Source organism: Haemaphysalis longicornis, unplaced genomic scaffold, assembly GCF_048455015.1.
Source record: "Haemaphysalis longicornis isolate Haplotype H1 unplaced genomic scaffold, Haemaphysalis longicornis Haplotype H1 scaffold_207, whole genome shotgun sequence".
Taxonomy (NCBI): domain Eukaryota; kingdom Metazoa; phylum Arthropoda; class Arachnida; order Ixodida; family Ixodidae; genus Haemaphysalis; species Haemaphysalis longicornis.
The window spans coordinates 255910-278674 of record NW_027526298.1 but is presented as its reverse complement, the minus strand read 5'-3'; the positions used below and the strand labels follow the sequence as shown (position 1 = coordinate 278674).

General features: G+C 47.9%; 2 protein-coding genes across 2 annotated transcripts in view; one reads left to right on the top strand and one right to left on the bottom strand.

Annotated features, from left to right (window-relative positions):
* Positions 1–197: 197 nt before the first annotated feature.
* Positions 198–11809, bottom strand: LOC144172448 (uncharacterized). The gene is made up of 10 exons (XM_077701147.1): positions 11417–11809; positions 11294–11350; positions 11126–11230; positions 10993–11052; positions 9972–10049; positions 8996–9061; positions 8838–8906; positions 8679–8747; positions 3892–4639; positions 198–3831 (listed from the first exon to the last, which is right to left on the bottom strand). The coding sequence occupies exons 1-10, from the start codon at positions 11732–11734 to the stop codon at positions 3626–3628; spliced, it is 1776 nt and encodes a 591-aa protein (XP_077557273.1). The 5' UTR covers positions 11735–11809; the 3' UTR covers positions 198–3625.
* Positions 11810–20092: 8283 nt separating this feature from the next.
* The window catches only part of LOC144172446 (unconventional myosin-Id-like), a 109251-nt gene continuing 106578 nt past the window's right edge, over positions 20093–22765 (top strand). The window contains exon 1 of the mRNA XM_077701146.1: positions 20093–20685. Within this exon, the coding sequence (XP_077557272.1) occupies positions 20597–20685 (89 nt within the window). The 5' untranslated portion in view covers positions 20093–20596. The remainder of the gene's footprint in view (positions 20686–22765) is intronic.

Genomic DNA, 22765 nt, shown 5'->3' with positions numbered 1-22765 from the left:
CAGCGTTATTCCGAAACAATCTTTTGAAAGAACCGAAATTGTTTGTCTGTGTAGCCCCTTTAAGTCAAGTTTATAAAAATCTCAGTTCGGGGCTCTCTGCCCATGCAACTTCAAAAAAGCACCATCAATGGACAGGCTGTTAGTCCGACAAAGACAAAACACGACTTTGTTCAGTTTGAAAGAACTAGCCTGTGGTATCTCGTTCAGCTACCTTCCAGCAGTGAAAGATGTTTTGTTTACTGAAAAAAAAAATGCCAGTAATATTGAAGCACTTTCACATTTCACGCTACAGTAGCGTCTCAAGGGCCAGAGTGAAACCGTATGGGCCAGCAGTAAAAACGCAGGTACCAGTGTGTTCACTGCGCGTTAGCATTCAAGTGATTTTATTTATTTACACTGTTAGCCCTGGTTGGGCTATTACAGGGTGGGTTTGCTAAAAAAACAAAATACGCACGCAGACAAGGATTCTTAATATCCTCGTGCTGCATAAAACGAGAAAGTTGCATACTACAAATATAGCACAACAAACAAACAAACATATAGCACAAATACATTTTTAAACGCAGTGACCTAAAAAAAGCACAGACAAGCAGCAATTATTCAACAAGGGTGTGCGCAAAAACTAGCGCACAATGTATGTTGCAGCACAACGAGAGCCCTTTGATGCTTTTCTGGTCATGAAACTGTGGTCGAAGGTTGATATAGGTACCAAAGCTGCTTCTAGGGGCACTGCTGTGCACAAGAGGGCAACAAGCAGTCGTGAGAGTTAGGATTTCATGCAGGCCGTTCTAAAGTTTGACAATTATGTGCGTGCTACTCGTACTCCTATTTTATTATTTGTCATAGATGATCAGTCATAGCTCACTTACTAGTGCAGGCGTACGGCCAACTTGTGTGTTTGGGAATACCTTATGCAAGGAAGATCACTACCTTAAAAAGTCCACGCGTTGTGGTAACTTTCTCTATTAATAGGTACCTTGCAACTGGATCACCTGCACACACGCAATTCTTCGAAACGATAGCTGAGCCGCATTGGAGAAGCACAATCCTTGACTCACAGATGCAAATTGCTATGTCAACCAGCTCAAGTTTTCTTTTTTACAGTGAAGCTATTAGCCTCTCGTTGGTCAGAAAATTTCGTGTCGTAAACAAAAAACCCAGACAGGACACATCAATTCCCGCTCAAGACGTCGAGCGCATGCGTCAGGGTAATCTGGCGTACCGCATAGAGCTCAGTATTCGTGTAAAGAAAAAAACCACAAAACAAGCATCGAAACCGCACTAAGGATAATAAGGCGCGAGTGAACAATAGGTACCATGCCCCCCCTCTCCCCATGTATTCTGGCAACGCCGCCCCTATAAACATTGCCTAATGCGTTGCACACTTTTCAATGGGAAGGGTAAGGATGCTTAGTTCACGCACTCATCCGCTATGGGGCGCGCGCCGGCGGACATCTCGCCTTGCGTCACTGCTCGCGATTCGCGAACGCTGCACCCACTTCTACGACGTGTCTGTCAGCTTTCCTGCTGGGTTTCAAGAGCCGTTTCGCTCACATCTTAGTCGCGACGGGGTGGTAGTTCTGGGGCACGCTGGGGGTGTCGCTCACTTCATACTTGCTCCATTTTTCCAAAGATAACTGGCAGAGGCAGAACTTAAACAGTGTAAGAACATTTTAATTGTTGGATAGCCAAATAGCGAACAGAAAAACGATATTCTCGGGTGGTGCACCCATTATTTTACTGATTTTTTTTCTCTCTGGACAATTAAGGGAAGAAAAAATTGCGTGCACATTTTTTGTTCAGGCGCTAATTACTTCCACCATTACTTTTCCAGAATTATCACGTGCTTGTAACTTTCAGAAGATTATAGAAAACAAAAGGATAAGCAGCTGAGGATCCCGCCACGCCGTCAGGGTGCTTCTACAGTACAGTCCTCAATTTTAAAAGTGCATACCGATGCGGAGTGTGAACAGCAGAGACAAAACAAGACCGAAATGCGGAGGGGATAGAGGTGGGATGCCCCACTCAGAAAATTTCAGGGCCTGGGATCCGAGTAGATAAGCGCGCAATGCCGGCATCAGCCTGCGGCAGCGCAAGGGATTTTGCTTCGTGACAAAGGCAGTTTTATCAGCGACAGGCCAAGACAGACAGGCATGGTGAAAAACAAGAAGGCGTAGGAGCGCCGCCTCGGGAATGCTGAACAAACTTTCCACTATTTTGCATAGTCTCCGAAAAGCGGCGCTGGCTGGCGGACACGAAAGCACGCTGGAAGGCTACGGAGCGGGGAAGGGTAGGAGAGAGCAATAGGAGAGTGGCTGTTTGGCCATTTTTCGCTCACGCGTTAGGCAATGTTTATACAGGCGGCGTTGGTTTATGCTTCTGCACCTGAAGCGACAGCTCGTTACACAACACCATTTAAGGCATTGTTGGGCTCATGTTGCGTGCTGGCTACTTCATACATGAGGCACAAGCACATGAATCTAGTGCGACAAGGACTGTGCAAGTTTTCTGGCGGGCAGTGCCAGTCGAGTAGCGTTTGAACCATGCTTTCGTTGCCGTTATGGCTGTGCTGGCAGCCCCCTTCTGACACCCAGCTCTGCGTTGCGGCCACTTTTGGCAGCAAATGACGCTCCCATAACGTGATGGAGAAGTTTCTTGACCAGAAAAGCATTGAACTCTGGTAGCGCAGAAAAAAAAATCAGTAGCACAGCATGATCAACAAGAAACCATGGACAAGCAGCAAGTATTCCACCAAGATGTGCGCAGAAAATACTGCGTATAACGTCTTACAGTGCAACGTCTTGATAACACAGAAAAAAGAAAATGCAAAGGAGACGGCAAAACACTATACTCGAGGAAAGAAAATATGGGCGTAGCTTATGACCACTTCATAGCGAAACGATATTGGAGCAAGGCTGATTCAAACTCATGAATAGAGACTGACATAACTACAGCCTGTGGTAATAAATTCCAGTTTTCTATTCAAAAAAAAACATTTCAAAGTGTCTACCCTGATAGAATAAATGGAATTAGAGGCCCCACTACAAATGTCCAGACATGTTTTTTGGTGGTGGCTTTTGGTTGGTGGCCACGAATAGCACCAATATAATCCTGTGGCGTCATAGAGAAGTCGCAAAAAGTGGCTGTGAAGTTGCCACTGCTTGGTCTGTTTACTCAATATCTCCACTATTCCTCTGAAGTTTGCAATACAATTGGTATCAGTGTTATCGGGACAAAGCAGTCGTAACAAACAAAGCTTGTATTTTGTCTTTGTGGCCCCGTATAACACTGGTGGCATGGCAATGGTGGATGGACTCTTGCCGCTTTCGTGTCACTGTTATTCGTTTCCCCTCCCCTTGCTCCCTCACATTCACCGCGTTCGGAAGAACCAGACCTCCCTTTTCCCATTGCTTCCTCAAACTTTGCATGTGTGTTTTCCACGCTGACTGTGCAAGAGTGTACGTATGTTACCAACATGTTGCTCCGAGGCGGAAGAGCCAGACATTCCCTCTCCGCTTACTCCTAACTCCTCTCCAACTTTTTTTTTCACACGTGCACTGGTTCCTGCAGAGGACCCTCTTGGATACGGACAGATGTTTTGCCTAGACCGTCGTTCTTCAAGCACTTATTCGCGAATAAGCTCACTTTTTAGGTTGCAGAGACCTGCACAAACAAAAATCATCCTACTGATAGTCTTCTTAGACTTAATTGGCAAAGCTTGCTTGAATATCCGGTACGTTTTGATCCGGTTAATGGCCCTTTCCACATGAATGCGGACAGAGGCAATCCGCCTGGTCTCTGTCACCTCCTTTTCCGTGAGCTGCTTCTTTCCTGCAAAATAAATGCGAAAACATTTTTAGCCGCCATGCATTGCAAGTTAAGGACACGTACCTTTCGTGAAGGCTGGGGTGTTCAGTTTTATTCCCTGCACCTGCAGCTCGTCGTCCAGGATAAAGCCTCGGTCGGCCATGATTTCATCCCCTGGGACAAGATAGTCGCCTACACTGCTGTCCCTAGTGATGAATTTATCTGAGGCACGGCCCCCATATGCCTTTGAGACAAACATAATGTAGCCACTTGGCGCAATTGCTACAAGAAATTTGACGGTGTTGTGGGCTTTGTAGTTGCTATACGTCTGCGCCCTAGCCATGAGCTTTTTGGCACGCTGTAGCATGACCTCTGTGCAATCGAGAATGCATGTGGTGCTGTCGTAGCCATTCTCGATAAAAGACGCCGGCATGCTGTTGGTAATGTGGCTCCTTGGCAGCCAGACAACCACATACTTCATAACTTCGGAAAGTATGCCAAGCATGTAGTTTACCTGGTTGCCAACACTGGACACCGATAGCCCAAAAATGCGAGCCAGATGCCCATAGAGGAGCCCAAGGCGAAGCCTCATGAGGCACATCATTAGTTGGTCAGCTCGGGACAGTTTGCACGACTTTTTTCCAAGTGCCCCCACTGCCTCGACAAGCTTTCTGAACACAGCTTCTGAAAGTCCAGTGTAGAAAAAAATGTCATCTCCAGATAGCCCTTCAACAAAAGATGGCTTCTGAAACCCAAGTGGTGGGCTTTGACCATATGTGTGATCTTGATGACAGGGATTCTCCCACTGTGTTGCAGTGTCACAGGTTGAGGCCTGTAAAGAATGCAAGACAAGAGCTAAAACATGAGAAATTTCTTCAAAATTTCAGCAACCGCCATTATGACACACCAACTGAAACTGCCGTTAGCTTTACGTAAATTATTACTTAGCTCAACACACCAAAGGTCCACAAAGGCTGAATAAATTGCATGCATTTTGTTGCGTCCCCAGTGACGCTTGCATTTCATGCTCTCATCTACTGCACCGTGGCATTGATGTAAAGGCTGGTGACTTCCAGCACTTCGGTGTTCCCCATGTGTATGCATGCATCTCAGGGAAAAAAAAAGATTGCAAAATGACTCAAAAGGCTGCACCAAATTAGAATCTGTGAGGCCTGTGTGCAAGGTAGCTGTGAACAGTCGTCCATAGTCATTACCGTCACACATTAGTGGGCAAAGCCAACTGATTTAGCCAAAATGCAGTAGAAAAATAGTTCGAACAATGGCACATAGACGTAAGCAAAAATGACAACATATTTATTTAAAGCTTTTGAAAGCTTACAATGCCCGCACATAACTGGTTACACAACAACGCCATTGTGTATTAGCTACAAAAAGAACGTGGCAAGCTATTTTAAAGGGACCCTGCAACACTTACCATCGACTACTCGTAATGTATTTGGGGGTAAAGTCTATTGTCCCAGCAATCTCCTCCCGCAAGAATTATGAAAATTCGTTCACTATCACCGAAACTACGCAAGATGAAAAATAGCGCATAAATGTTCCCTCTCAACTCAACCGTGGACAACGCGCCGAAAGCTGCGCGCTCTCTCCCAGAGAGGGGGGCGGCGCGCGGCGTTCTGTTCGGCGGCCTTCGATATGTCACAGGCCGGGGAGTTTCGTCCTTTTCCCCGCAACGTAGACGGGTCTATTTCCGGTCTAGTGCCACAAAAAAGCAGGCATGGTGGCCTGCTCGCAAGCAAGCGCTCAGGCTGGTAGGGCGTTTTTCTAGCAATAAACGATTGTTGCCGAGTGGGCTCGTTGAAAGTGGAATATCACTCAAACTCCACGCGCACTCAAAACAAAAGAAACACCAAAAGCATGCGGACAGGTTCAGACATAAAAGAGGTTCATACACAGCGCCGACGACGGCTGATCGTCACAGGAAATGCCAGACTTTAGCCGCGAAGTTGACCGGCGACAGCCAATAGGACAGCCATGGCCCGATTGACGTCGCAGAGGCCATGCCAAGGGTGCATAATGAGGAGAATTGAAGAGACAGCGGTTGGTTGTTCCGCGACTTTCACGGCGATTTGCTCGCTTACCGCTTCACGTGCACGTGTAATATTTGGCTCGGGTGTTCCTGGAAGTCTAATCTAAACGTCGCGCAGGTTTACTTGCACTGCACGAAGAGTGTCGCAGGGTCCCTTTAAGTAGCCCAGAGCTAAGCCCTTGTGAGAGAAGGTGCTGTAAGGCATACAAAACACATTGTCAGAATGAGTGCGTTGACTGCTGCTGTGCAGAATTGATGAAATAAGCTCAACCCACTAGTTGGGTGTGAACTTTACAATGGTGGGTTTCAGCACTCCCCACTTGTCTTTGTTCTACAGTAATGCATAGGCGCTTTGACGAGAGCTTTTAGTGTCGAGGCCCCTTTATTAAACAAAATGCCAAATTAACACCAGTCAAATGCATTGCATTAAAACAAATGAGAGGTTTTCTGTCCTGTAGTAGTAGCGTTTCAAAGCAAAGCTTTCTACCCTTATCAAGCAACAGTTATTTCGTGGCGTGTGGGACAAGCAACTCCCAACGCGGCGGGAGGGGAGGGGGGCAGGGGGCGCTTTTCACTCATGGAGCACAGTGTAGATGGTGCGGCGATAGGGCGCTATTACCCAGCGTTCCCCGTGCTCACCCCAGAGGCCGCGTCGGCAGGACACTTCTGTCGGCTTTGTCGTCTGGTTTAGCGACGGTGTTGGGCCTGTTCTGGCGCTGCTTCACGTCCGTTGTGCGCTTACTACGCATGGCTTGATTAAATTGTTCGACAGCACCTTCAGGGTAATCTGCACCCGAATAAATTATACCCGTGCCACACGTACACGAGAAATGACATTTAGTGCTTAATGCCTTAAGTTTAACTTTCAGTCACCGTGTCTTCGTATGGAGACGCAACTTTCTTCGTCGTTTTCCTCATAAAAACGAAGAGTTTATGCTGAAGAGCGGTGCGGCTGATGTTTGAAACCTACGGAAGTGAAAGGTAGCGCCATGTTATGTGGAATGGCGAAACCGCACTCAGAAACATCGTTTCAAAATAGACGCCACCAAGTTTTGTGGGGGCTCCGGTGTGTTTCCGTCCCAAGTTCTCTTTTACTGCGGCGCAAATCATTTATAAAGGCTACTTTCATGTGCAGAAATTATTATTTCACCTCCTTGTTTGTAAACTGCCTCAGAATATTTATTATTTTTTATAGGGAAAAGCAGGATTGAGTAATAATGTCTCTGTATGAGGACGCGACGCCATTTGCGTGATAAGTATTCCAGAGAGACTGAACTTTTTTTCTTCCCTCTAGACACTGCTATACCTCCAAGTATGGAATTTTTCTGCAGTGAATATAATAATTCGTGACTGAAATAATTAAATGGCATTAATTCGCTGCTACACGCAAAAATCTTATGCCATTCGCTCTAATCTCATTTTTGGTTTAAGGAGTTCCGCACAACTCATTCGCCTTCACGAATGCCTTAAATCTGCCTACTCTCAAACGCGAGGAGCACGAAATGAAACCAACGAAACTCTCAGCACCAGAGGGTTGACACGGAAACGTAGCTGAACTTTGAAACAAGACGATTTTCTCTGCTCTCTTGGTGGCGAAGTTCTGAACAAGACGAAGTTCACTAAAACAGCAGCAAAAAGGCAAAACATCGCGTTGCTCATCGTTCCAAATTTTACGGATTTGGCTACCGCTGGCAGGTGATGGCAGCTGCTGAAGCCACTTTTAGAAACAGCTCACACTGTTTCTTAGAAAACACTATTTCTCATAATGTTTCCTTTCACAAAAAACATTTTTAACCCTTGACAGACATCTTTCTCTACATTAAAAGCTACTAAATATGAGTGCATTTCTCTTTTTGGTCATTATCACCATCATGCCAAACACATTTAATAGCTTTGCGTGTTTGCGTGCCGCACGGCCCGCCCAAATAATGTCGTTCGGTATCTTAAGGCCTAATACAATTAATGTCATTTTTCGTGTATATGTGGCACGGGCATGAAGTGGTCATACGGCAAAAATATGTCAAGGATTCATTAGCACGGTGGGAAAACAAAATGTAGAGACCACTTACAGACACATCTGGCCGCTACAGAAACGCCACCTTTTGCGCATTGCTTGTCACGAATGGGACTCCGAAATTGCTGAATACCAATTCGGTTGTGTTTTAACCCGTATTACAAAAGACGAAAGGAGCAACTGGTTCTGATAAATAGCGATTATAAAATTTCTCTCAGCTTTCTCACAATCATCAAACTTACTAAACTGACTAGTTTAAATCTGTATAAATGGGAATCACCAAGCTCACATGCCGGATTGTTTTATAAAATTTCTCTCAGCTTTCTCACAATCATCAAACTTACTAAACTGACTAGTTTAAATCTGTATAAATGGGAATCACCAAGCTCACATGCCGGATTGTTTCAGTGTCTGCGCTTGTGTCGTGCGGTGGTGTAGCCTCGAGCTAGCACATCAGGATGGCTAGGTTCCTCTGTCTCAGCCTTCAAAACACGCTCCTCTCCGTTTTGTTTCTGCTGACGCCCGGCCGGGCTACAGCGGCAGTGTCTGCCGCTCGAGCCTAGCCGTGGCCCACGCTGCTTCGTTGAGGACGGCAGCCCCACCAATCCCAGGGAACGGCTGCCAGAATCTCTGGTTTCACTCTTTCTAGAGCTACGTGTGTGAATTCAAGTGACATCGCACGTGGAATTGTTGTGAAGGTCGTTCACAGTTTTGCTTTCAAGCAACCTTCACAGCGTGGATTGGAGCCAGCTTTTTTCAAAAGGAAGCCTGCATACAATGATTGTGAGGGTGCTTCACTCTACTTACTTTTGGTATTTGCTGCTCCTGTGGGCTAGTCTTGTCGGCAGAGGCTGGAGTGGCCAAAGTCTGTGTTGTCTGGAATAGTAAAGTTTGTGATTGCTCTAACTGTCGTGTATTTAGGGAAGGTGTGCAGAAGCAGCCTGGTATAAATATCATTCAACTTACAGCATCTGTAGCTAAGGGGTTGGTCCTTGCGCCAGCAGTAGTGCCTGGTTTAGTCGACGTTTGTGTTGCCTGAAATAAAACGGGTTCACAGTAGTGTAGTTAACTGAAACAATGAGACATGTCTGCACCACAGTGAATGCAATGCTTGATCTACTTACAGCATCCATGCACTGTGAAGAGGTTGCTGCACTGCAACCATCAAAGGTGGCCAGCATGTACGCTGTCTGCCGTAAAACGGGAAGGGGAAATTATGTGCATGCTAAAAAAAGCCTCTAGCATGCACTACTTTAGAAAGCGCTGTACACTAGAGTAGAAGGCTACTCAAGAGTGTAGCATGCACTAACGCATTAACTGCTTGGCTACTTGCACAGCTTCCCTTCCTTCCCAGTTACCCACAGGCCAAGAGTCATCCAAATGTCAAGAAATTTCTTCCTCCTCCCCTCTAGCATGCAAGCAGTTCAGTTCACATGCTCAACTTGTCATTTCGACAAATAACCAACTTTATGGGCTTCTTCGTTAAAAACAGCAGGTTTTTCTCATGCAGCAATGGGAGTTTGCCTCGACGCGAAGCTTTGCAGTGCCGAGTGCACGCCTAACTAAAACATACTGCACTTGTGAGGCATCTTCTACTTTAACAGCACTCTTGTTTGTAGCACCTTAATGTCCCATTTTTGTGCACTGTTGCCTTCACAGCTGTTTTTTTTTTTTGAGGGGGGGGGGGGGGCTAAGTTATGAAATAATCGAGGGTTGCACAAAAGCTCGCCTGGTCATGGTGGGTCATCGTAAAAGGAGAACAACACCAACCAATGAATTTTAGTCAAATAAACATTTCAGCACCCACATGGGATCATTGTTTATAATGCACGAAATGGTCCTGAACTTTCCAAGCAGTGTTCTGGCGTTCGAAAATATGGCCAAAGATGAGCTGCCTTCCACATGTTTAATTAAGGCTTGGGTTTGGGCTAGTTTGTTCAAATAATGTTCCACATGTTTGCCTAGAACACATGAATTTTTAGTTGGCCATTTCTCACTTCTTAATGCTCCCTTAGACAACTGTGTAGGTGTCCACTTGCACATTCAGCAAACATTGACCAGTGCATGTGGTATTACATTAACCACACTACTTGTACATACTTTATGGGTGATGTCTGGTTCAGGCCCATCAGGTGCCTCTGCAGGAACATCAGCGGCAGTTTCTTCTGGGGTCTGAAACTGTCAGCACAAAGAACAGACTAGTTGTAATGACCATTTTCAAAAACCTCGGCTTTATGCAAGAAGTCCGTGATGCGCTTCTTACAAGGCTGGTAAACCGTTACACGTCAGCACTACGAATGGCACGTACCGAAAAAGAAAAAAGGTACTGACTACAGTGACGGGGCCCGTCGCTTTAAAATCTGCACTACAGTGACGGGGCCCCTGCACTACACGTGTTTTGCCAGTCAGTCGTTCGCACGAGCTGCCTGGCGCACGAGCTGCCTGGCGCTTGTTTATGGAAAGGCCGTGTCTAGCGTTCCGTCCAGAGGAAACACAACTCGCGTTGAGAGCAGTCTCTCTTGATTTTTACCCAACCGGCCAAACCGCTACCGCTCCCTGACTAGCCAGAATCACTGCTAATTATTAATCATTATTAATAATTACAGATGGTCGGACTAACTCTAGCTCTATCCGAACGGATCTCCAAGCCGCCACCCGACGCCCGCTTCACAATATTTCAGCGAGAGCAGTCGGTCTTGATACACACACACACACACACACACACACACACACACACACACACACACACACACACACACACACACACACACACACACACACACACACACACACACACACACACACAAACACGGTGCGAGAATCGAACCACGGTCTACAACGTCCATAGTCAGCGGCAGAACCACTACACCAAATCCACCAACGAGAATCGGCGGCCAATCGGCTGGTTTTGATTTTGTTATATTAAGGGGGCCCCGTCACTGTAATGATTCTTTTAGAGTGACGGGGCCTCGTCACTGTAGTGCAGATTTTAAAGCGACGGGCCCCGTCACTGTAGTCAGTACCGAGAAAAAAAGAATCCGGAGTCAACCCTTCCCTTTCCTTTCACGTGACGTAATCGTACTGTATCGCTGCGTTCTAAACAAGATGCGGGATCAAATACCTTGCTGAGAGATGCTGCAGCTGCACACAGCGCCTCTAAACCCATGTTACACCTTGAAGCCTGCATGTGCGCGAGAAAAGTGCCAGTGGTTATTGTGAAAGCTCGATCTTCTAGATGAAAGTCTCCGTCTCACCATCTGTTTTGGTGCGGATGTCGAGGCCTTTTCTGTGTCTGATCCCTCAGAGTCCAAGAGGACGCTTTCGGAGTTCGTTGCTTCCGGCGTATTCTCATCTCTCCTCTGCAAAACAGTCACGGATAAGCACGGTCGCATTTTACGGCACTTGTGAAGTGAACAACGTACCTTTTTTGTCGCCGTTTGGTAATCGTGCTTTACTAGGCGTCGCCTTCCAACTACAACCTACGATACAATAAATTTCCAGTTTTTAGTAACAGGAAAATTAATCCCGATCAACACACTGGTTACCTTTCTTTCGTAGCCGAGACGGAGCATCGGCACTGGGTTTCGGTCGCTTCGTTTGCCGTCCACGAAGTGCTCCGAGCACAGACGCGACGATTCTGTCGGCGTAAAACCTTTCCGGTTGACCGCGCTTAACCACCGCTGTCTTAAATCAGGGTCGGCGGGAAAACGATGCAACAAAAACATGTTGCAGCCGCACTCTTCTTGGGCGACACCGTGAGTGCCGCAGGTCTGCTTACGCAAGACATTTCTTTTCTTTTGGTTGTTGGTACAACCGTATGCAGCGCAGTGCTGCCCGGTTGAGAAAGAATTGCTGTACGGCATAAATGCCTTAGAAAAACGCAAAACCGGACCGAATAGCTCGGAAACGCATGCAGGGATGCATGGAGCACGCCACAAACAACAGTCCGGAGGCAGCGAGCAACACTGGGGCCACCAGTACTCTCCAACCGGATCGCTAATGGCGCGGTGCTGCGCACCGGTTTGAGGTTTCCGCTGGAGAGGTCTAGACTAAAGGAACCATGGTTACGCCTTAAGGAGTAGAACCGAAAAACCATCGCTACGGTGGTGATGGTTCTTTGCACTGAAGGCGAATTGCGGTCATGATCAGTAAAGCGTGCCCATCCATTGCGTTGAAAAACGCAAATCGCTAGTAGAGAGAATTTTCCCCAACTATAAAGGGCTGAGGTCGATGAACTGCTTCGAGCGCTCGCCGCGAACATGCACCGCACAACAAATTGAGTGACAGCATACTGGCAGCGACGACAGCCTGCCTCCCAGTCACGCCGACTGTTAGTGCGATGGCAACTTACGATGAAAAGAGGCCACACCTGCCGGCCGTTCAAGGAAGCAGTCGGCCACGGGTGACACGAGGTATTAGGAGTGGACAAAAAAGTCGTGACCGTTTACAAGGAAGAACACTTGGCTCCTTCTCCCGATACTCGAGATGAAAGGATAAAAACCAGGCTGGGAAAGCGCGACCTAGGGAGAACTGTGGGCGGACTTCGAGCCGGTCGTGTTAACCGGCCTCTGTCGGGCAAGCCTTTGTCATCTTAAATACCGAGTTTCAGCTGACCGTTTCTGACGGTGCGCTCCGCTCCGATAGAAAGCGGGAGCGCCTTTACGCATGCGTGGTGCGCTAGGGCGCTAGCGGCAATAATAGAGAGTTTTAGTATAGCGGAAAGCACCACTTTATCGCGCCCATAGCGTTAGCGGGCACCCTAACCGTCGCGTAACGAGGCGCTATCCGTTTGCGATTGCGGCGCGCAAACATTAACGCCACAGTTAAAACGCCATACTAAAACTCTCTAATACCGGAGCGGGGCCCCGCTTCGCTAGCCAGGGGGGCCTCTCAGCGGATCGTCGCGGCAGCTGCTACTGAGCGGAACTCCAACATGGCTGCCCGCAGCGAAACGAACGCGCTACGGCGAACTCCGTTTCTTCTGTTGAAACACGAGTGACGAAAAGGCGAAAGCGCTTCCTAATAGGCAAAGCTGCCGCGCACCTCAACGAACTTTAGAACGGAAGCGAAAAAAGCCGACCGAAGCGCGGGCCTACTTCTATGCAGCACCGAGAAAGACAGCCTTGTCTTGGCTGTTAAAACGTTGAACGGCTTCTATTAAAAAAAAGGTGAGATAAAGCACTCAACACGGTATTTTACTTTATTTGAGTGATTAAAATACAAATTCGTATCGTTGCTCTGGGATGACGTTTACACACGCACAGGGCACCGACGCGAATGATTACCCGTCGAGGAAGATACGGTTATCGCTTAGCTAAAAGCCTTTCTGCTACTGACACTCCGATTATGCTAGAGCGGGTCGCCGGAAGCACAGCGGACCGTCAAAAAAAGGTCAGCTAAAACTCTCTAATAAAGGGCAAAACACCCGAGTGGGAAAATGATGCATGGCCAGTTTGGCTGTCTGAAGACCCCCGGATCATCCGCCCCCGCGCGCGTCAAACCTGCAGGATATTTTGCCGCGCCGAAAACCGGATTTCTCGGTCACAAGTGTATCCGCCACTTAAGTGTTAAGTGTCTACTCCTATAGATGAGTCGATCGCCAGGAGGTCCGGGGGTCAGATCCTCAGCCGCCACCCGGAGAAGCCCGGGTAGAGAACGAGTCCCTATGAGGCAACACTAGAGCGGAACGGTCTCCCCGAAAAGTTTGAATCGACGACGTGTGAATTCACATCTTCCACTAACAAATGCATTGCAACTAGTCAGCTCTGCCATGATTGATTTTAATGGTCTCAACGCTAAAATGGTCGTGCCACTAATACGAAGCAAGTAGGATAATAAAATGAAAGCCAAAGGCAGAAGTAAAGAAACCGTCCAGGTGCCGCCAGAAGTAATTGGAGCACGGGAGCTGTGACCGAAGCGCATAGGAGCGGTTCGGCCACAGAAGCCATAACAGCGTTAAAAGAAGTGGGTTGAGAAATGTAGAGGGGCTATCACCGTCGGCAGGCGCGCATGCGTGTTCTGCCGCTTCTGTTTACCGCCGGTGCCACTACACGGCGCTCCTATGCGGTTCGGTCACAGCTCCCGTGCTTAAATTACTTCTGACGGCACCTGTACATGCATTAATGCTGTGGTATCACGTCATTTTAAAGCATATTTTTTGAAGGCTGTACAGCCTTTACTTTACACACTTTTCGGAGCTCTCAGCTTTTGTACGACTATAAATTTTTGCTCTACGTATGTGTTCAGAAATTAACCATTGCTGCTGTCGTTGACCAGTCCTTTTTTCTCCATTTGGTTGCTGATAACGTAAATGCGTGTGTCGGAAACCCGCGCCGTCTTGAGTGAACTGCAAAACACCGCTGAGCGCGTCAACATGGTTATGGTCATGACGAAAGCTTTCCGTTTGAAACGGAGTGATGACACGCGGCATCTACGTATACGCTAGTTACAACGACAGACGACTTGCAACAAAATATCCCTCAAAATGTCTGATCTTTTTCTTTTTCGCATTCTTTTTTTACGAGCAGGCGATACTGTTTTCCCTACTGATATATTATTTTACTGTCGTAATACCAATACGTTTAGTGGACGTATACGCTTAGGGGACATATACGTTTAGGGCTTAAGATGTAAGACGCGATAGCGTTACCTCGTCGTTAAGGGAGAGCTTCGAACGGGGCTGCTTGGAATCGCCATTCATGCTTTCCGAGCGCTGAAGTTTAACCTAACGAAACTAGCAAGTATACGGGTTTGTGCGGGAAAAGGAGCTTCACTGCGTAGAAGGGGCCATTGACGAAACCACGTATGCTTTCTGTCTTCTGTGCAGCAGTATCATTGTCGGCAAGTCTACGGGAGTGCCTTCTCCTTTGCACATTCGGTTTTCAGCAACTACGCCCGATAACAGCTTCTGGCGCGAGCTCTCTTTTGGGCGTGCAAACGTACATCCCGGTTGACGGAAACACTGTCTTCCGTGGTCGCTTCATGAGCACGGCTGAGAGCAGACAGTTAGCCCTTACGGAAAGTCTCCGATGAGCCCAGTAACGGTATCTCGTCAACAGTGGCCCACCGGCGCAAGCACCAACATCGGGAAACCAACTCACTGCGCAGACGCGAAGCTTAAAGGAGTACCGACACCAATTTTCGGCGTTTATATTATTGCACAGTTCGTTTCTTTTGCTCAAGAATACCCTTGCTGAAATATGAGCGACCTGCGACGCGAAGAACATACTTTAATTGGATCTCATTTCTCGCGCCGACGGAACAGCACGCAGAGCGGCACTCAGCAAATGGACATCAGCATGACATCACCCCGTGGTAGCCAAAAGAAGTGACGCGGCAAGGGCTCGTCAAAAACTCGTGACGTCACTTCACGTGCGCGGCCCGCGAGCGGCGACTGGGCGCCGGCGCATTCACAAAACAGGTGCACGTAGCCACACATACAGGCATAACCGCTGCCCAGAAAAGCGCTGTTGGCAAAAATAAAGTTCCACACATGCACGGGAAAGGGAGCGATAACATAGCCCGGAATCGCAACAGAAGTCACCATCAGGACTTTTATTGAAAACGGTCATCGCATTTCCGCCGTAATGGTAGGCCTAGCACCTTCAGGCAGCACAGCCGTTCAGCTCCGGCGGCGGCGTGGTCGAAACAACGCCCCCACCAGCCTCCGCAGTGTTTTGACGTACGCACAAAGCGGTGAGGTCATGCCGGGATTCTGTCATACGCGCCTTTCGGGCTGTAGGCGCGGGGAATTGAAACAAATGATTTTCAGGCCGTTCAACGTAATTAATTATCGCGCGCTGAAGTATTTAAAGTGCTGTGACGGGCTCGCCAGACCATCAAGCAACGACAAAAGCAATAAAAATAGAACATAAACTTTTCGTGTCAGTATAAGAGAAAATACAACTTCGTTTAATTTGAAACAACTAGGATTCAGTATCTCACTCAGCTCCATTAGAGCCACAAAAGATGTTTTTAACGAAAAAAAAACAAGAAGTATTTAAAAACTTTCAAATATTGCGCCACAGTGACATGTTATGAGCAAGAATGACGTCATACGGGCCAACAATAAAACATAATTTTCATTGCGTTAACTGCTCGTTAGCATTCAAGTGATGCGGTCAAATGGAAGTAGAGGCCCCATCACAGACGTCCAGTCATGTGTCGTCGCGACAGGTCAGTTAGGCGGCCGCCAATCGCACAAACAAGGTTCCGTGACGTCATAGAAAAGTTGCTGGAAATTGGCCAGGGGGTCGCGACTGGTTCACACGTTTTCTTTAATATATCCGTTATTTGTTCGAAGATTGCGATGATATTGGTATCATTGTTATCGGTAGTAAGCAGTCTTTCTAATAACACCAACTTGTATTTTGTCTTCATGGCTCCTTTAATGACTCGCCACGCACAATTTCTGTCATAGCATCCGACGTAGCATCATTGACCTGCCTCCCACCCTCCAGTTAACCTTTGCAACTGGCTGCCTCAGTCGTAGTTGCCAGTTGGCAGCGGTGACGTATTTCTGTGGACATTTGATGAGCACGGCAAATTCGAGAAATGAGCCTAAAAACGCTATCCCGTTAATAAACGCTTCCCGTAACCGGAAACGAACCTGGGCGCCTCGCGTTATGACACGGGCGCCTATCGGATTGCTCCATTTCGACACGGTCGAAGCGAACGCCAAGGAGCGGGTACCGATACACGCCGTACGCCATGAAAACCCAAACGTTAGGCATTCGGAATGCACGCTCGAGAGTTGATGCGGGTATTCTAGAAAGTGGTGCGTACCCCCAGAGAAGCACATACTGGCAGTGCGGGACTGTTTCACTGCGTCTTCTCTCGGTCGCGGGACCCGTGGCGCCATCTGGCGGAGGCGCGGCACAACTCGTAGCACTTTCTTTGAAAAAGCGCCTCGAAAGCGCGGCAAATATGAAATAGGGATGACGCGTTTCCCCTCCCATGAACGTACAACGAGATTTTAAGCTGGAATCTCTCGCATCCACAGCTGTCGCTGTATCTCCTCTTTGCACTTTGGCTCCGTCTGAAAAGCAGCCACCACGGCTGGCACCGAACGCCTTAGCCACTAAGACACCACTTAGTGGCTTAACCACCAAGTTCGTACAGTGGCTTAATAGATTAGTGACTTAACCACAAAACCACAAAGCCGTAGAGATATAACTGGGGGGTCTATAACTGCAGTCTAGTCCACTTATAACAATATCCAAGTGCCAAGGAAATCCCATCGTTATAACCGATAATTGTTATAAGCGGGTTGCGAAATAAAAAGACGGGACAGAGCTCAAAACATTTCATTCGGATGCCAGCAAGGTGGTACTACTACTAATTTGCGGAAAAGAAACCACAGTCGGTCACCTTTGTTTGCCGCGTGTGAAGCTAGCGCAAATCTCTCCCAAGAGCATATATAGGTGCTTCACCTAGCTGAGGTAAAGTCCTTGGCGGAAACGAAGTCCCCGAGGGACTGTGTCACGCACTGGGCCTCCTACGAAGACACTACCTGAGTAGGCTGCGCAACCGCGTCATTAGAGTCATCACTGTTGCACTTTTGGTGCACAATATAACCGGATTCAATCGTTATATCCGATATCGTGGCACTGGAGTATTGTAATAAGCAGTTTATTTTACCATAGAAAGAATACAAAAGTTGACGCTGCCATAGCTGTTCACCGTTATATCCGATATATTGTCACGGGACATGGCGGGCGATGCCCCATGTTATCATAGCCGCCATCCACGTCAACGAGGGCGACGACGACGACGAAGGCTTGGCTGGTGTGCGGCCTGCGTGCGCGCTGTCCTCGCCGCTTGTAAATAATGTAAATACATTGTTCGCCATCGCCATCTACCATGGTTCGTCTCATCTCCGTCCTGCCGCCACGTAACAATATTGTTATAAACGGTATCGTTATAAGTGGATTCGAATGTATATAAAATGTAATCATCCCAGTTTAAACTTCAAATTACGACGTCCAAACACGATGAGATCATCAAATATATTTATTCATTTACTTATTCAAAGTTTGAATACTGAAAATCTTAAACCACGTGAGTCAGCGGTGTTCTTTCGTTACTGGCGTGTCAATAGAATTCACAACAATAATTTCTTTTTATTTTTGGTTAGACAATACTGCAGGCCAGCATCAGGCCCAAACAGGAGTGGGAAAATGATTACAGTGCATGTAATCCAGATACGATGTTTGCAATCGGAAACAAACAAACAAAAAAACGGGGGAAAAAAACAACTGCTTGAAAAAGACGATTAGTGGATGCATGTAGATTGTCAGAAGTAAATGCGGTGGCCGAGAGGCTCTACCAATCGGGTGTTGTTCTAGGGAAAAAAATTACGTCCACCTCCCCTCGCGGGAACCCTGGTGTGATGCGACGCTGAGGGGGGTTCAAGCGCAAGCGGAGAGCAACCGTTGACTGAAAGGCCGCCGGAGAGCGGCACACCGGTTATATGCGCAGCGCGCCCGAAGGAGAGGAGACCGCGGAAGAGAGAGTACTGCACATGCGCCGGCGCCAGTGCGTCTGCCGCGGCTATGACGCAACACAATCCACTTTAATCCAATCCAAGCCAAGCCAATCCAATCCATTAGAATCCAATCCAATGCTCCTCGCGAGAGAGGGACATCGGAGAGGAGAGGGGTGAGCGGCGGAGAGCGCAGCTCGCGCGGCGAGGAGAATGGGGGAGGTGCGGACGACAACAACGCCGACGACGCTGCATGGACAAGGCGAGTGAATGAGATGCAGTCGCATCTAAAATGAATATCTATAAGCGTTTGTGCGGCAGAACAATAGGGTGAAATTGAAAGGAATGTATTACCTAGAAGGTCGGTATGAGATGGAAGTAAGATCTATAGCGGGATCAAGGCGGAGATCGCGGTTCCGAAGATGAGCAAAAAAATTTAAAATATCCCTTTTTTTTTGTGGTTCCAGCGTTGGAATTTTGTTATTCTTCATCAGTGCAAGGGGAGGGGGGAAATTGAGTGTTTGATAGCGGTTATGAAAAAAAAACTAACAGCTTGCTTTTGAAACGCCTTTCATTTAAGATCATTTATATTAAGGAGGGACTCACCTGATAACGTTCCTATGCGACTTACTAATTCATGACCTACGGGCTTAAAAAGCATACGGTGCCAATACAAAAAGTTTTACACCGAAATGTTCCTAACGGTCTAGCTTCTTTCTTTTAGAAATATAGCCCATCTTAACTGAAATAAAAAATAAACAAGAAATCCGTTTTAGCTTACCTAGTTTTCATTATTCCTAATTATGTTTAGCGCACAAAAACCAAAGACGGTACACAAGAAAGTAGACATGTCATAGCGCTTGTCCTGTCTCCTCTCTTGTGTACCGTCCTTGGTTTTTTGCGCTAAACATAATTATGAATCATGAACCAACTAGCGCCCCCAACAAAATTTGTCAGTTTTCATTAGATGGCGCTAGCTGTCTTCCATGCGAGAGTTTTATTTTTTATTTCCTTACAGAAGTGACATATATCTAACATTAGCAAACTAGCCCGCTGTTCACATGTGTATGTACTTTTAAAACTGTTCGCATTCGTGCACGACGGTTTTTAAGACCGTGGGTGGTGAAGTATAGTAAGTCCCGTAGGAATGTTAACAGGTGAACCCCTTTTAAGGTAAAACGTGTGGCACAACAGCTTGCGAACCACGGACACTTGCACCGAACTGAAAGCGAGCGTCCAACTCGTAGCGAGCCGAAACACATCCGCACGGGCAGACGCTGACAGCGAGATGAGCAAAAAGAGGAAGCTGGCTCGACGAACGACGCGCCGAGTGCAGTTGTGCAGTGGCTCCAGTTTCGCCGGCAAAGTGCCGCTGTCACTCGGTCGTTGAAGCCGCCAGTGAGCGCAGCCCGTAAAAACAACACAGCGCGACGCGCCCGAGAACCGTACATCTCAGTGCCGACAGACGAAACGTCGGCTGCAGGAGCAGCCGTTAAAAGCGGCGTCATTTTTGCCGTTGCTGTCGCTGTCATGCGAATAATAATAATAATAAAAAAAAGAACGTAGACGCACAGGGAAAATCACAAATAGGATAAAAGCCAGCAAAAAAATAAAATAAAAGGAAGTACCCCAACGAACGATTACGGCAGCGAGGGTGGTAGGGGGTAGTGCGGCCGTTCAAACTTCGTAGCAACTACGATGTGCTTCCTGTGCCCGGAGACGCTTTTCGCATTAGCGGCTACACGCAGTGCGTAGGCGCGTTCCGCGAAGTATGCCGCGTACCTACCGGTTCATGCTCTAGCGAAACTGCCTATCTAAATACATTCTTGGTGATCTGCGACCTCGGAGGAAGCAGCGGCGTGAGGGGGAAAATACGCCGGCGAGCGAAGGGTACGCGGGGAGCCAAACAACTTGACTCTTTTCCTTCGAGCGACAGGCCGGGACATAAACGCAACAAAAGAAAATTGCCGCCACTTTAGGGCCGCGGCGGCTCAAGCGGCTGAAGAAGCGTCTACGAGCGGGCGTGCCACGATAGATTTGCCCACTCGCCCCACTCACATTCATTTTCTCCGTGCCGTGCGCCGTCGTTGGCCAGTTTGTCGCGACGCGGCGCTGCGGTCGGCGCCAAGAGCGGCTCCGTTGTTCGTTGCCGGCTCCGTGCGATTGTACGGAGGGCTTCTTCGTCGAGCGGTGTACCGGTGTCTGTGTTCTCGTCGACGGTGCGGCGTGCTTGAAATGCGCGATGGCTGGCTTCGACGACGTCGGGATCGGAGACTTTGTGCTACTGGAGAAGATCACCACGGATGCCCTTTTGGATAACCTCAAAGTCAGGTTAGTGTCACTGTCTGCGCGGCGCGTGTTTTCAAATCTACCGCACGTTGTTTTTTTCGGACGGGCAGACAGCGTGCGCGGGAAAGTTCGGAATGTGCATCCGGAATGGGTTGTCATGTTTTTCGCGTGCGCGGTTCGTTCGCCCAGCGGTTGTTGTTGACTTCGATCAGGCTCGTGTCACGGGGCATGCTAACCGGAATCATGCTTCAGACGACGTTGTCGTGGTTGAACCGTCTTTGTGTGGTGCCCGCATGTGCCGTCTGCTTGCCGCAGCTGCCGGCGGAGCGCTTTTTAGTAACTGCGCCAGTTGTAGCTGGTGTGTAGCTCTGCATCTTTTTACGAGTGTGAAGTTGAACTAAACCAGACTGGGCGCTGTCAATACGCTGGGGGCGTGTGTTCAGTGTGCGCTATGTGTATTTCGTGAAGCTGCCGCGAGTTGGCGGCAGAGGATGAGCCAAGTTGTGTAAGAACCCCGCTCGATGCTCTGTGACTCACCGCTGGTCGACTAAGCGAAGAGCTGGGGAGCTGACAAGGTTCGCGCGCGCGCTATATTTACGCATTGACGGTGACTTCCTCCGCAAGCTGACGAAAGCAGTCTGTCGGTCGCCTTTTTTTTTTTTCCGTTCGCCCGTTACATGTAACGTTCATGGTGGCGCCGGAAGCTGTGAGCGGTATAAAAGAAGCCTGCCCAAATATGGAAGTCGATCGAGCCGCGGTTCAAGTCCGGATTTAGCTTCGCGATTTACTCCGAATCCGGTTTCAATTCTGGGTGAGCGGTTAGCGTCATTTGGACGTCGCGTTGCTTTCGCGTCAAGGGAAGCTCGCTACACGTACAGCAGGTTGTGTACTGATAGCACAGCCACCGTCTCAGCTTGTCTAAGCTGGTCGCGTATAAAAAAAAAAAAAAAAACACAACTAGCATCCGCTGTACCTTGCGGCGCGTTTTGTTTTTGCTGTTTGTAATTGTGGTATTCGGTTCATGGCCAGGACGTCCAGGAAATAGAAGTTCGTGCGCTTACGGCTAACGGAAACGCCCATCGGGAGGGTGGTGCCCGTTACGCCTCACAAACTTCCGCCAACTGTGACCGCTTTTTTTATTCGCGATATTTGTTTTGCTTCTCTAGAGGGAGATACCACGTGTCGGGGCGGACGCACCTATTGACATTTGTAACGCCTTCTTTTTTTTTTTTGCATTATTCCGACTGCATTCGTTACAATGCTGATTTCACACTGTACTCGACCGGACACATTTTCAGGTAGCTTCACCGCTAACATAGGTGGCAGACTCCTCTCTGACTAAAACCAAAACTTGATTGTCAATGCAGGCGCCGCATGCACGCGCAAAACTTTCGATTTGGGCGTGCTCGTTCTTGCGTTGCTTGCTTTCGTCAGCTACATGTGTAAACCCAGCTGCGTCAGCTGAATGTCTAGCATTCGCCCTTGCCCAATATTTTGACATTGGCCCTCGTCAAAAAAGAAAAACGTCCGGTGCTACGTAAGCGACGAATTATAGCCTAGATGCGCGGAAAGTCGGATGTCTTTTTAAAAGGAAGACAGATATCGAACGCCTATTTTGTGACATCCATGAATGCAAGAAGTATGCACCAAAACCAGTTCATTTCCATGGTGACATTTTGTAAGTCTGTTTTCTTTCATTTATAAGTTTTTATTTTACATTTATTTTACAGCATCCTTAAAAGCCGTCATTGGAGCGTATTAGGGCGCCTGACAGTCAAATGTCTCTGCTCGTCGCAGTGGCCGCGTTTCGTGGTAGTGTCTATTCTCGCGGCAGCAAAAAAATCGCTACAAAATACGGTTGGACGAGAACTTGTCAAATTCGAAAGCCGAAAAAGAAAGTTTTCCCTATTCCGGATTCGAACAGAACTTTTTTTTTTTCGTTAGTCGAGTTTTTCAGTGGGGTTGTCCCTATACAATTGTCGGAGATCGACATGCAGCACCTGCTGGGTTATGTTGGGTTTGAGATGCTTGTTTTTTTTTTTTTTTTGTTAATTGTTCTGACTTAGGTTAGGTTAGGCTTCCAGAAAAGCCTGCCAGGTTTTTTGTTGAAACTGCGTGAGAA

Bases quoted from the DNA above. Each gene is read 5' to 3' on its own strand.
- LOC144172448 (XM_077701147.1), bottom strand. From the start codon at position 11,734: ATGCCGTACAGCAATTCTTTCTCAACCGGGCAGCACTGCGCTGCATAC. The intron at 10,050-10,992 runs GTATTTGATCCC...TTGTGCTGACAG, and splicing joins CTGCAGCATCTCTCAGCAAG to TTTCAGACCCCAGAAGAAAC. The intron at 8,748-8,837 runs GTAAGTTGAATG...TTACTATTCCAG, and splicing joins ACCCCTTAGCTACAGATGCT to ACAACACAGACTTTGGCCAC.